The sequence below is a fragment of the Camelus bactrianus genome, chromosome 5, assembly GCF_048773025.1.
Source record: "Camelus bactrianus isolate YW-2024 breed Bactrian camel chromosome 5, ASM4877302v1, whole genome shotgun sequence".
NCBI lineage: Eukaryota > Metazoa > Chordata > Mammalia > Artiodactyla > Camelidae > Camelus > Camelus bactrianus.
The window spans coordinates 47,516,165-47,531,681 of record NC_133543.1 but is presented as its reverse complement, the minus strand read 5'-3'; the positions used below and the strand labels follow the sequence as shown (position 1 = coordinate 47,531,681).

Here is a 15,517-nt window from a genome sequence, read left to right as displayed (position 1 = left end):
ATAAAGCTTTTGATTGCATTTAAATGCTCTAGAAAATAAGGATTCACTTTAAACCTAACATCATAGCATTAGTATTAGTAATAGTTTCCTAAATGTCATTTCATCTCATTGCAGAGCATACTTAAGTCACAATTCGTAAAAGACAGAATAAAAAAAAACTATTATTAGGCTAAATAAAAATTTCTTACTTAGAATAAAAATATGATGGAAGTTGAAATTGGGTTAAACCTTTTGTAGTTTATAAGTTGAATTCAGTGTAATCATTTTAAACTCTGGGTGTTAATATACAGTTTGATTATAATGCATAAATGCATATGAGGTCACCTAACCATGTTAGAGTCCCAAGAAGACAAAACAAGTGTGATTTTCAGCACCAGTAAAGAAGAAATCTCCCTCAAATAAGAAAAGTTCCACTTTGTTGAACTTCTCTGGAATGTTTACAGTCAGAAAATCTATTAAGAAATTATTTCAATTTCAAATTTGTAAAAATGAGTACAATGTTTTACAACTTCAGGTTGTTTATTGTTTACACTTTTACTAATTTGTGCCAAATATTTTGTTCCTTATTTTTTGCTTCCTGACTTCTTTTGGACTAATCAAGTATATTAAAATTATTTAACTATTTCACTCTATTAGTGTGTAGTTTTATGCTGTTTTACTGTTTCCTTTGTGATTATCCTAGACTTTGTAACATGTATCCTTGACTCTATTGTATCCAGTTAACTCTATTGCCCTCCCACCCTTTGTGTTGATGTATTTTAATCCTATACATATTTTAAACTTCTTCAGGCATTAATATGTTTATTCAAAGTTCATTTTGAATTGCCAACATATTCACTTTTTCTATTGCTCTTCCTTGTACTCTGCATTAAAAAAAATCTGGAATCAGTTTCCTTTTGCCTGAAGAATTCCCTTTTATATGTATTTTAATGCTGTTCTGCTAATGACAAATTGTCTCTGGTTTTCTTTGACTGGAAATGTCTCTGTTTTGAAGGGTATTTTCACTGGGTTTAACGTTCTAGATTGGCTTTATCTTCTATTCACATTTTATAGATGTCTTTTCCTAGCATTCTGACTTCTGTCATCTCTGTTAAGAAATTAGCTGTCCATCTTATTACTGATTTTTCAAAGACATTTCCCCCCTCAGGCTGCTTCAAAGATTTTTCCTTTGTCTTTAGGTGAGCCTAGTTATTGTTATTATTTTAAATTATGTATCTGCTTGACATACGTAATGCTCGTTAATTCTTTGGCTTGATGGGTTTCTTCAGTTTTGGAGTATATTGATCATATAAAGAAAGTTCTTTAAATGTTTTTTTTTCAGTTCTTTCTCTGCTGCCCTCATGATCTTTTTTCTTTGCTTCATACATACTGATGCTCTTTTTTTCCCTCTTTGCTCTTCTATATCAGTCTGAATGTTTTTACTGAGATATTCCAGTTCACTAATCTTCTCTTTGGATATATTCAAACTGCTATTAGGGGCATATTTTGAGCTTTTGATTGTATTTATTTTTATAGCTTTGAGTTCTTTTGTGGATTCTCCATTTTGTCATTTATTTTCTTGAATACACTAGTTACAATTATTTTGAAGTCCATTTCTGATAACTCCAATATCTAGATCCTTTTCTATGGTCTTCTCCCCTTCCCACCAAGCCTTTTTTTTAAATACGATTTTTTAAAAGCAAATGTTGGACATTGTGTATAAAAAGTTGAAGAAGTTTTCAAAATCATCTTCTTCCTGAGGATATTCATCTGTTTATTCTGATTGGATGGATAACCTCAATCTCTTCATGACAGTATCTGAGATGACCAAAGATAACTCCTACAAGGAGGAGTAGTGGGTGGTGTAGTTTAATGATAAAAGATTTAAAGCTAGGTAAATTTAGAAAAGAGGGAGGCAAATCTGTCTAAAAATGGCACTGAGGAGCAAGAAGAAGCTCTGCCCACCTCTGGGCCATGAGAAGTGTGGGACAGTGATCTTCAGTGGTAATCAAGATTCAGTCAGAATGAAGGGGGAGTTGAGAGGAGAGGTTAAATTTTGTGAGAGTTTGTTCATGATTAACTGTGAGATCCAGAGGCATAGTGGAAGGATTTCAGCATTTGGGGAAGTGTGCGTGATGAGGTGAGAGGAGGGGATGTACTGTCCCAGGCGGAGAGTAGAGGGCCTGCGCATAGATGACCTGGGAGCGCTGGGCTCGGAGTAACTGACGTAAACAGGGAAAAGGGCATAAAGAGATTTGTCTTGAGGGACTCAGGCAGATAATCATGGTAAAACTGTAAGGAGGGAGAATCTATCAGGACACAACTATTGGCTATTGCAGTGACAGTGTGGAAGCAGAGGTGTGTGGTCATGAAGATTGGAGGCTTTCATTTAATTTCTAGGGTGAACTATAAGAGATGAAATTAAATGAATTGATTCTGGAGATAGTTATGAAATAAAATTAACAAGACTTGGTATAGAGTTGATATGAAGTGTGAACAATGAGACATGTCAAAAATTACTCCCAAATTTCTGGCTTTTCGCAACTGAGTAGATGGATGGTGGTGCCATTCACTGAGCTAGAAACACTGGAAGAAGACCAGGTTTGGGTGTCAGATAGTGACATTGTGAGTTGATTTGGACTTTTTGAGTTTGGGATGCATTTGAGTCATCCAAATGGGGATATCAAATAGCCAATTAAATATATGAATCTATTGCTTCACAGAGATATCTGAGCAGAAGATGAAAGTTTATGAGCATCTGCTTATATGTTGGTAATTGAAATCTTTGGACTGAATGAGCTGGCCAAATGAGAGTCAACAGAGAGAAGCTAGCCAAGAATGTTCACATATGCTGAAGGACAAATAGAAAGGAGGATGAAAAATGTTCATTTTGCTTAGCTGCAAGATCATTGGTAAAATGGTTGGATTACAACCTTCAGAGTAGAAGCCTTAGATAATATTTGGAGAAGTTTGTTGGTAAAAGAAAGAAAAGATAGATATTTTAGCTGGAGAGAAATTTTAATGTCTTTTGTTCTTAAATCTAGGGGCTTTGCTCTGTCTAAAGGCCAGTGAGAGGAATCTGGGTAAGAAAAGAAAAGAGCATAAGAAGCTTGGAGGAAAAGGGGGAAATATTATTTTCCTATTGTTGCTGTAACAAATTACAACAAATGTAGTAGCTTCAAACAACACACCTTTATTATCTTATAATTTTAGAAGTCTGAAACTAGTTCGTTGGGTTAAAATCAAAGTGTCAGCAGGGCCTTATTCCTTCTGGAGACTCCATTTACTTGCCTTTTCTAGAGTCTAAAGGCTGTTTGCATTCCTTGGCTCTTGGTCCCACATCACTCTGACTGTTGCTTCTGTTTCTACATCTCTATTTCTCTGCTTCCATTGGCACATCACCGTCTTTGACTCTGACCCTCTCTGCCTTCATCTTATAAGGATGCTTGTATATACCTTGGGACCACCTGTATAATTCAGGATGATCTTCACTTATCAAGATCCTTAATTTAATCACATCTGCAAAGCCCTTTTTACCATGTAAGCTAATATATACACAGCTACAGCTTCCAGAGATTAGGACTTCATGGTTTGAGACAGTTGGATAATAGTTTGTTAATATTGGGTTTCTGTCTGATTTTCCTTATACCTCCTATAAGGTATGCTTTACAAATGTGTATTATACAACACCTAGGTATTCATAATCAATATATTTTTTATTGTGAATCATATCTTTTAGCATTAAAGTTTTCTTCATTGCTTGTTTAGTGCTTTTCAGGCCTGAGTTCAATCTCGCTTGATGCTGACCACTGCATTCTTTCCTTCCCTCCTTCCCTCTGGTCTTTCTCCATTTCTCCCTTCCTCCTTCTTTTATTCCTTTGTCAGCTTCCATCCCCATTCTTTGTTGTTAAACCTTCTCAGTCACTTGGTTATGGGGGGGTCTCTTTCCCACAGAATAGAGTGGAATCTGCTTTGCCATTCAGATGGAAAGATGAGTTTGACTCTCTAACGTCTATTGACATAACAGAAATTTGGTGTTAATGTTGTTATACTATTCTGTATTATGTTTTAAATTTATAGGTTTTGAAAAAAATGTATGATGTATTCTGCCTTCTTAGCATTGTGTCCTTTTAATTGGAAAGGCTTATTTTTCTGTTACTATGACTATAGCTGTATGGAAACCCATAGGCCTCTTATTTCTTTAAGCATTATCTATTAATCCCCTTTAAGGAGCAATAATAAAATTAGTATTTTTCCCCTTCTGCCTCCCTTTTCTACCAGCTGATTTTAATATAATAAAATAATTGAGTTAAATTCTCATGTGATTTATCAGTTTTAAATAGTATCTTTTGATCTCAGTAACATTCCATTTTTTCCCTCCTTCAACTTTTTCTTTGTTTGTTTTATCATTTCTGCATTTTTAAGGTTTATATTATTTATATTTTATTATAGCAACATAATCAAATAGGGATTTAGTCCCACAGTTAATCTTGGTATTTAATATAGTCCTTTTACTCTAATTGTTCCATTTATCCCTTAGATGATTGCTGTTTATCTTCTGTTAAGTTTCTCAAGAATGTCCCATGAGAACAAGATTTTATGTGCCTTCATACGTTCAAAACTTTTGAACATTGTTACCTTTATAATCAATGAGTTTGGCTAGATATAAAAATTTCATTTCTATTTTCTTTCCCCAAGGATGTTGTGGGCATTATTCCATCCAGAGGAATTACTAGAAGGACAGTGGGGTCCACTGAAACTTGAATGTTCTTTGGAGAAATCCTGCAAGAGACTAATTTCCCTCTTATAAGCTGATAAGAGCGTTTTTTGCTTTGATGTCCAAAGGATTCTTTAAATTTCAAGTCCAGTAACTTTACTAGGGTGTCTTATTGTTGACCATTAAAATGAGTTTCTCTGGAGGAGTGTGCCCTTCAATAGGTATTTTATTGTAAAAAAGGTTCCTTGTATTTTATTTTCATGTATTTGTTCTTTTCCATTATTTTAATTTTCTTCTGTGGAGATTCCAGTTCCATGTGTATCAGTCTCCTTTACTTGTCTTTAGTTCTCTATTTCTAATACTTCTTAAATTTAAAACAGTTTTTCTTCTCTCTTTGGTTGCATTTCTTGTATCTCTCATCTGTTTACCTTGACTTTGATTTCACTATAGATTTCAATACCTAGCAGTTAAATCTCTTAAACTCTACCTGCTGATGTTTCTTCTCCTTTTATTGTCTTTATATTTCTTCCTGTGCTTTTAATTTTCTGCTTTGTGTGTGAAAGATAAGATTTTGCTTCATTAATGATTTTATAATCTTGATTTAATGTATGATCTTAAATTTTATCTGTTCTTTGGCCATACTTTTCTTGCAAGTAATTCTCATCTGCCATTTGTTTTTCCTATGCCTTTTCTTCCCATTCATAGTATGTTTGTACAGATTCGATGGTTGCTCTGTTTTATTATTCGTCTTCAAAGCAGTAGTTTTTCTTGGAACATATTTATGGAAGGTTCGTGAAGAAGACAGTCATAGTTCAAGTAGTAAGTTAAAAAGACTCGTCCTTTTTTGTGTTCAAATTTTTTTCAGTCTTTAATTCTTCTAAGCTAAGGGAAATGGGAAGTTGTGAAATTTTTCTTAATATAATGACTTCCCACTGCTGCAGAGGTAGGGTGTTCCTGCAAAGATGGATTTCTGACAGCCTTTGGCTTCTGTTAGTTTTTAAGGGTTTTCATGCTATGTTCATGAGAGTATTGATAAGAAATTGGATCATATTCTGATGCCAGTCTAATTCTCAATCCTTGCAGGTCAACAGTAATTTCTCTCTCAGAAAGTGTTAGGAATTTTATCTTTTCTCTTTGAAGTTGCCACATTTCCCAATAAATGTCTAGCATGACTCCTTTTTCATTCAATTACTTAGCCACCTGTGGGCACTTTTAGTTTATAATTTGGAACTTAGCTCAGAGGACTTCTGCCTTTTCTTTCTTATTTCTCGTACTTCTTTTTCTTACTCTTTCTGTAACTCAGAGTCTATGTGTGTTGATCTCTCTAGACTTCCTCCATGTTTTTTTCTTTTTAATTTCTTTGACTTTTCCCTTCACGTTATGGGAGACACTTTCTCAATCTTATCTTCTATACCATTTATTAGTTTTTAGCTTTGTTTATAATAATGTTTGGAAGTTCTGGGTTTCCTCAGCCTCTGCATTCCTCTTCTCTTAAGTGTTTACATGGTATTTAAAGTGAGTCTATATTTTGTCTAGATATACTCTAAACCTAAGTTCTCTGGATCTGCCTTCACCATCATTTCTCTTATACACAAATTCTGGCCGTAATTTCTTGTACTCTTATCAATCTAATCCCAGTGACTTTCCAGCTTCTAGAAATTCTTTTAATTTATGGTCTACTGAAGGTACCTTTCTTATATCCAAGCACAGTTTAAAAAAAAAAAGAAAGATTTCTTCTTTCTTAGCAAAGAAATTATCTGTTCATTTCCTTCTCTGATTCATTCTTCTTGTCATTTTAAGGTTTGGGGGACATGAAGAAAGTTAGCTGCTTGTTTTCTGTCTACTTTCTCCATCTAAACTATTTTTCTTCAGAGAATCTTGAAGTATATGAAACTTGAAGAGTATAGATAAGACATTTATCTTTTTATAGCCTCTACTTTTGTTAATTATAATTTATGTTGCAGGCTCATATACAGGGATAAATATAATTTAATTTAATTAAATTTATATTTCTTAATGAATTTGGCCACTTGATCCTGTATTTCTACCTCCTTGTCATGTTTGAAATCTTGACTTCGTTCTAGTCTGGTAATTTCCATTTCTCTCTAGGACTCATTTAGGACTCATTTCCCTCTTTCTGTTTTTGTTCCTTCTAGTCATCATTCCACAGTTTGTCTTCTGTGAGGTGAAATTCACATCTTATCAGAAATCATTGCCCTTGAGCACTCGAGTCAGACTCCTCAGTGTGGCACAGAATGACCATCCTTGTCTGGCCCATGTTTTTCCAGATCCATCTTTGTATATGTTTCCAATACCTGGAATTACCCTCATTCTTGAATCTTTTGTCCACTTGGGGAACTTGTCTGCTGTCTCATGGTGAAATTAAGCTCTTTCTGTTTCATGGTTCGAGCACTTTATTTATACCCAGTTAAAGAACTTAACACATTGTTATAATTATTTTTAAGTGTCCATCTGCTCTCCTGTCAACAGTACAATACATTATGTCTCCCTGGTAGGCAGACGTAATGCTCCTAGAAAGCTATGTCAGCTGGAGAATTCATAGGCACTTTTTAAATACCTAAATGAACTGTGGATTGGTAATATTTATCACTAAAGCTTATGTCATTACTTTCTTTCAAAGAAGCAGCTCACTCGGTAATATTTTTAAAAGAAGAAACTTTCAGAGTTGAAATCACTAAGAAATCCTAGGCCTTCTTGATGGAAGAAGAGAGCTGTCAGAGTGGAGGGGGAAGGAGGATGGGGCAGGATCAGACCAGGCCCATCAAGTGTCACAACCAAGGCCACGTCATACACCTGGGGGAGCAAAGGGTCTGAGAGTAAGATGAGCTGACAGAACTTGAGGGACTGGGTTTTTGCCTAAAGATCTAGACTGTTTATTGCTATTAAGTGCTATAACCCACTATTTTAAGATTTTTCTGAGACCAGTGTTCTTAGGACAACACTTATATTTAGTGTCAATACTCCTGACCGCTAGCAGAACTATGCCAGATAGATAAAGAATATCCAAGTGATCCTGTGAAGACTGTGTGCTTTTGTTCAGAATAAATCATAAGGCTTGCAACAATTGTTAAGACGAGAAAGGAGGCTTGTCCGCTATGTAACCAGAGTGATTAGTCTTTCCACATTGACTGTAAGTGAACATAAGGCCTACTGTGTACAGAGAGCACCCTGCTAGGTATTCTAGGAGCCACAGAGCAAAAGAGCAAAAGGTAAGAGCAAAAACCTAAGGATTATATTTTTGTTAGGCAATAAACTGGGCCTCTGAAAGGATTTATTAGTTATCAAAGCAATGTATTAGTATGGACAGAGAAAGACATGAGAAATGGAAAAATTTAAGTCCTAAGAAAAGTACAAAATAAGGAATGATATAATTTAAATGGAGGAATGACTTCTTGGAGGGATGAAGTTTAATCCTGAGTCTTTGAGGGAGAGAATGAGTCTGGAAGAGCAATAAGCTACCCCAAATGGGTATCCATTAGCACAGTATGCAGGGGGAAGACCGAGGGGCGAAGCAGCTGTATTTTGTGTAAGGGAGGAGACTGGTCAATGGGTTGGCTAAAGAAGTATTTGTAGGACTTAGTATCAGGAAACATTCTTTTTTTTTTAATGATAAGAACCAATGATTTTATTGAGGGAGATAAGTTACTTGAATGTTAACCGGCCGAAGGCAAAGGGAAGAAACATTAGAAGTCAGGTGCGTTGGTAGAGGAGAGAGCACGCTAACAGCTCTGCCCGACAAGCATTCGGGATCCAGGGTTTCAGGAAGCATCCTTAAGCATTTTTCCCCAGGTGTAAAGCCACTTCTGTAGACAGAGGGATAGTTAAAGAGCAGTTAGACATGTCCCTACTTTCAAGAAACCTACATTCTAAATGATAAAAGTTGCTTGCCCATAGGAAACGGTAGCGGAAGCTTGACTAAACTGGTACATGACAAAGGGTAAAGGGGCAGTCTGGAAAAGATGGATGTGGTTTGAAACTGTAAAATGGGAACAAATAACGCCTACTTTACAGGGTTGTTAGAAAATGAAATACCATATGTACAGTGCCTAACACTTAAGATGTATTCTTTGTTTGTTGTCTCTTCCTCTTTCTCTACCTCTCAATTCTAAGGTGACTTGTGCGAAAAAAAAAAAGAAAAAAAAAAAAGAAGAGAGATGCTTGAAGGATGTATGATCAATGAAACTTTCAGAGGAGATGTGATTGGTCTTGGGCATTGAAACATTTGTGGATTTTAGTGAGTGAACATTATGAGCAAAGAGGTGGAAACTGAACGTGCTTTGGGGAGCTCCAAGAAGCTTTGGTTGATGTTGAGTGGGAGAAGAGTCTGAAGGGCAGGCTTGGAACCCAGAGGTTGGCTGGCGCTCGTGTGGCCCGGATCCCTCCTTGTGCACCCCTCCTTGTGCACCGCTTCGACTTAGTGTTGACATATGCCACGTGTTAGCTGCTCTGGCACACAGGGATCAGGAGTTTTCAACTTTGAAGTCCCCTAGTGAATAGCAGAGAAGTTAACACATATTAAGGCCCCCAATACATAATTATTACGTGAGTTAGTAAAACAAATACTTCAGTACATCAGAAACAAGGGCAGTGTGAAGATGACACTGCATGCTAATACTTCATCAAATTTTACAGTACAGTGTGGGAGAGACTACTGTGGAGTAGAATAAGGGAGTGTCTGGGAGAGGACCAGATGTGGCTTTCACCTTGGCTGATCGACTTATATACTTTGTGAACTGGGGTGAGTTTTTGCAACATGCACTTATATCTGAGACCATTGTTAACTGTCTGCTCTTGTGGCCTTAGTTTCCTTATCTGTTGAATACCTGTTGTTTACCTTATAGGAGTCATGAGGATTTAGTGAGAACTAGCTCAGTGCCTGGCTAATTATTATTAATTATCATCTTAATATTTATTATTATATAGTATTTTTTTGTTATTCTTTTTTGTTGTTGTTACTCTTAATTCACATCGAAATCTTGATAGGCATATTTTGAGTGACAAAATCTGCTCTTGTTCTATCAAACTATAAAGCAAAAACTCAAAATCATATACAGTGCTATTCCATAATAGTTCATTGTTGACCCTGCTGTATTAAGTTTGAAACCCTGCTATATCAAAATTTAATTTGGAAACAATGATCTGTGACTCACTGTAAGAGGATTGCAGCTTAGGCCCAGTCCTCTGCAGGAGCAGTTCAAGGAGTCTTTTTCGGCACCTGCTTTGGGCTGTTTCAGGCCCTGCACAAAATTGATATCCTTGACCATCATAGCAATCCCAGAATTGTTGGCCATAGCTTTTTAACCCCATGCAACGGCAGCTGAAGAAATTAAGGCTCAGGTGACAGGGTTAGTGAGTATGCAAGTCATTTATAATAATGATTAAAGAAAGTGTGTCTACAGTAACTAGGAAGAAAGATAAAGCACAGTCACCAGGAACATTTGTAAAGGGTGGCTGAAAAATGAGACTCTGCCTGTGTTATTAAGTGCAAATGTCATCTCATTAGTCTTTCAGCCTGTTGACTATGGAAAGTGTATGTGAGGTTTTCTTCAAAGACCTTTTTAGCAAAATAGAGTCACAAAATGGCACACTTTGCTTTTCACGGTTTTCACTGAAAATTTATAAACATTAATTTTCAAGAGTTCGAAAGAGATGGCCCATCAGACTCTAGCAGATTGTTGTCTGTCAGATGTTTTTCACCGGCAGGTGTGTTGCACTGTAATGAATATAGAGCCTGGACATTGTTTTGACGTGAATGATTCATTTTAGTGTCTAAAAAGCTCCTATAGAATGATGTAAAACAGCATCTCTGCCTCCCCACTCGCCTGGACTTCAAAACTTGCAGTCAGCTTTGAGAACCTCACAATGTATTTCCATTAGTTACCAAGTTCTGTGTATTCTTTTCTCCTAATCACTTGCAAAGCAAATGTTGTTTCCTCCTTGAAGCCTGCCGTGATCTCACCTCTGATGTGGAATTTCTTCTACCCTGGTGCACCTCTGGTACTTGGAATTTAATCACGATTAGATTAAGCCCACTACTGAGTGAGATTTTTTTAATTTAAAAATGAATATCTCTGTTCTGCTATGAGGTAGTGACTGTATCTAATTCAATAGCATGTTCCTATACTTAACATACTGCCTGGCACATAGTGGGTACTTTGCCTCATGATTTAGTGAATGAATTTCTTTGATTATGGTGGAACCCTTTTGGGGACAAGAGATAACGCTTCTTTGTAATATTCAAAGACTAAATTGAGAAAAGAAGAAAGAAAAAGCCAAAAATTGTAGATAGTAATCTTGAAATTTTGTAGTTACTGTGGGCTTTGTTAATGTGTGCCTGCCAAAACAGTGACTCAAGGTTAAACCGGAATCTTCCACTTCACAAATGTTAACTCTTCTCCCAGTATAAGTAGACTTTTGTTGCTAGTTTTATTTCAAAAGACCATGAGAAACCTGATAGGATAAGGACCAAATGCATGCCCTCAAACTAGGTCAGTCTGTGACTTTTTTATGAACTGAATCTCCACCATCCCCCAGCTACCATCGTGAGGGACCTATGTAGGTTTTGAAATTCGGAGTAGGGAATCCTAGAGTTTGTAGTGTCTCTTTTTCTTTTGAGGAATATGAGATCACCGTGCATATAAAGCACACCCGAGTGAACCCTGCCTCGTAGCTGTCTAGATAGTGAAATGGAAAGTTTGTGTCTGAGTTGCTGAGAATCTTCCATTTTGCTTTGTTACTACAATCACCACGTTGTGATCGAGAAGTGCCAGACGCACTGGGTCACGCCTTGTGTCCTGACTGAAGAGCACTGAGAGGGTGTCAGTCAGGAGGGGTTTTATAATTATAAAAACTCGAATCAGTTTTGATATTACAATACTTTTTGTCATTTTGAGTGTTTCTTTTACTCTTTATTTAGACCTTTTTGAAAATTTTCTCGTTAACTAGAAATGTTTTTATTTTATTTTGTTTTGTTTTTTATTTTTTTTTAGTGGTGGAACTGGAGGATGAATCCAGAGCTCTACTGCTAAGCTATATCCCTCTCCCTCCCCAGAAACGTTTTTAGTTGTGACCCTTCTCCAACCCTCAAAAATATGAGAATACAATTTTTTAGTTATTGTAAGAAAAAAGGCAAAATGGCTGTTAAATTTTTGAGAATGCTTTGAGCATGATTATTCTTTAAATGCCTTGAATTGAATGAAATATGCTCAATTACACAGATGAGTGCTTTTTAAAAACATAAGCATTTGCAATTCACATATTGTAGTTTAATGCCATCTTTATATTTAACATTATTATTTAGATTGATTGTTAAGGTAATATTTAGCAGGAATACTTAAGTGTGTAACTTCAAGGGTAGCTGAAAGGTCCATGATACAAAAATTTTAACTGTTTAGGAGATGAAATGCATAAATGTCTATTCAAAGCCTTTTATTATAACTTGTAAATTAACATTTTTGGACCAATTCTAACTTTAGGATTATATTTTTGGGGCCTCATATAATATGTTTCAATCGACCCATTTATCAATTTTATGAGTAGCATAAGTAAATTTAGTGCATCTGCATATTTATACACTTTAAATAGACCAATGTAAACAGTTTCTTATCTGCCATATGTTGAAATGTTTTAGTAAAGACATAACTGCCTAGTCAACAAAGAATGGCATTGAATTGCACTGTTTTGGAAAGAAAAGTTAAGTGAACTAGGTGCCTGTTAATCTGGTTCTTTAAATATCATAAACAAAAGTATCAGAATGTGTTTCCAAGGGCAAAGGCGGAGTTTTCTGGTCTTTGATTGGTCGCTGCCTTGTCCTGTCCCACAGCCATCCTTAATTGGCTTTGAGTAGATTGGAATCACATAAGCAGAGTGACATTTATTACTTTCCTAGTTGTTTCTTTGCACTGAGCCCCGAGATTCCCAAGGAGTAACTGTAAAAGATCTCTTTCATTTCGTTCATGATCTACAAGAGGGGATCATTCTGAGAAGAGCAGGCATGAGTTTGAGTGCAAGAAGGGTCACTCTGCCTGCGATAACGCCAATAGTTCTACAGAAAAGGGTATGTGGCTTCTTTTACTTTTTTCCTTTTCTTTTTCTTGCTTTCTTTTTTTCCTGTTACTGTGTTTATTAATGTGTTGGAAACTTTCATTACATACCCTGAGAGAGACAATAATTCATTAAAGCTCTAGGTGATTGCAAGATAGATTATGGAAATTAGACTGAGGGGAAAAAAGCTGGGCAAGAACATCTCTGTAGTAAAAAAGCTCCATGTGAGAGCAGTTTGGTCTCGATTTCAGGGCATGTGATTTAGAGTCTGTATTGAGGCTTTTTCTTTTCTTTTTTTTCCTTTTTACTGTAACTTCAGGCCCCTTTGCCTTCAGTTCAGTAGGCAATCTGCTAGCTGTTATGTTTTATATTTGTTTACTAAAGAGCAGTTTCTTTGTTTCACTGTAATTCATAATACCTCCATCTTCATTGTTGAACGGACAATATAATTGTTTTACTGTGAAAACATATGGCACCAGTTTATTATCCTCTGGTTTTCTACCCATTTCTACTGAGTTTCTGCCAGCTTGCTTATGAGAAACTTTCCATTAAATTCCCTTGCGAGAAGGCTTTTCTGTTAATTATTAATGCAGTCAGTCCTGTGTGTGAAAATATTTTGTTTTTTGTAAAGTTTATTTCTGTGTCTTACTTGCAGCAGCCTATTTTATACAGTAACAAATACACCATGTAATGTAGCATTTCAGTAAAACTGAATATACTAAACTTCTCTTGAAAATACACCAAATAAGAGCAGGGTATTGAAATCCTTAAAGAATCAAACCTGTTGTGTAGAAAGAGAAAGCACCAAAGCACATTTTGGCACAGTGCTTTTCCAGTGGTTTTGGTGACACTAGAAACGGTAATATTTATTTCCACGCCCAACTTTTAATCGTTAACTACTAGTGTATTTCATTAAGTCAAAGGTCATGGTTTAATTTATTTGAAAATAACAAATCTTACAGTTAGACTGTTTTTGTTTAAGAAGTGTCTCTTTTTGTTGTTTCTGATTTTTAGGTTTTTAGTATATTTTCCTATCCAATTGACTGTTTATTCACCAGGAACATTTTACTTGGCAGTGAAATAGTATATGATAATTTTGCCAACATTTGTTCTTTATCGCTCTTGATGCCTTTCTCTCATCTTTAGCAAATTTATTTAAAAATATTTTGCTTTGAGCTTGAATCTTTATTTTGATTTAGACTTAGCAGTGCATTAATAATGACCATATAGAGTCCCTGACTCTTTGGGAATGTGAAAAGATACATTAGCATATATCAAATCTATGTTCTTAGGTTTGAACCCTTCTTTACCCATTATGTTGTAGTTCGGATTAATGAAAATGCTTTCAGCATTTTTTGTTTCTTTTGCACGACATGTTGGTGTGGTGGAAAGCATACCATCAGCGGATTCTCCATTTCCTAGCTGTGTGACCTTGGCCAAGTCACTTAAACTCTTAGAGTCATTACTTCCTCGCCTGCAATGTAATAGTTAAGAGATTTTCACTAAATACTCTTTTTCAATCTTATTTGTGTCTACAGTTCTGTGAATCAGATAGTGTATTTCATATTTTCATAATGACAGTAAAATATTTAAATAGTTTCTTATTTTCTTAGAGTATAAAACATTTGAAAAAGATGCTATCATTTTCAAGGACTTGGAGCCATTATTAGTCTAGGGGAAGTTGGTCTGAGTAAAACTTGGCTAGAAAATAACATGCAGCACTGATTGGTAAGAAGCAAAACAAAATTACTCTGGAAGGCTGTGATTATAATTGATGTTAGGCTGAGCTGCCAATGGACACATCATTGTGATTTCTCTTGGTCTTTTATATTAAACTTCTAGTCAGGTTTCTATTACAATAATTCCATAAGTCAAAATTCCGTAAGCCCAAGTCCATGTTATTCCTTTCCAGTGAGTACACATATTAAATGTTCATATAATTTAGCACATCATTTGCTGAAAGTACTCATGCTATTTCTTTCTCCCGACATTTTAACCCCCAAAGGAGCCACTGTGTATAAGATTGTTCTGAAAATCTTAGCATCTCTTATTTAAGGAACTGAGTATTTTTCTGGCTAAAAAATACCCCTCTGCTCACACCATGCCTTTTTTTTCCAAGATAGGAAATTATTCCACACTTGTAATTAACTTGTCATTTTCTATATGCACCATAATTTAAGATGATACAAATTATTACAAGCATTTCTCAGAGTAATTTGGGGGCAGCTTTTCGTTTTCCCAGGAAGGCAGGTGCTTTTTCCATAGGTTTGGCATAAAGTTTGCTCATCCTGAATGAGTGGCTCTTGCAAAATAGTTTGCCAGCTGGAATCCTAATTGTTTAAAAGGCGGAGGGCATTTCTGAAAACGCCTAATAGCGCTGGGAGTAATTTTCTTATCAGCTGGTGTATCTTATCTAAGTGAGCATAAGATTCTCCTGAAATTGGTTTGGAACTTGAACTCTAAACATGGCCTTTAACATAGTATGAGTCTTCTTTGTAGCAGATCAAATATACTTTGATCTTTGAGGACCAGGGTATTTTGGCAGACTATCAAGTAAATTTGAAAGAAATTTTTGACTTTCTCTAATTCTTTTAGGGTCTGATTTCCTTGAACTAGTTAATCAAGGTTCTAGTGAAAAAAGTTTCATCATACCTCTCAGAAATGATCACATCCTCAGCAAATGTTCTGAATGAATCCTTTACCTCATAGCATTTTTCTCAGATAACTACTAGGTTATACCTTTTTTTTTTTCCAAAT

The 15,517-nt window shown here is 35.7% G+C and overlaps 1 protein-coding gene across 4 annotated transcripts in view; it reads left to right on the top strand.

The window, feature by feature from the left end:
* GRB14 (growth factor receptor bound protein 14) overlaps positions 1-15,517 on the top strand; it is a 104,872-nt gene that overhangs the window by 35,644 nt on the left and 53,711 nt on the right. Inside the window, exon 1 of one of the 4 annotated variants that reach the window (XM_010971392.3) lies at positions 12,555-12,773. The exons of the other annotated variants lie outside the window; for them this stretch is intronic. Coding sequence (XP_010969694.1) covers positions 12,711-12,773 — 63 coding nt within the window. The 5' untranslated portion in view covers positions 12,555-12,710. Of the gene's footprint in view, positions 1-12,554; positions 12,774-15,517 lie in introns of those variants that run through there. 4 annotated transcript variants of the gene reach the window in all.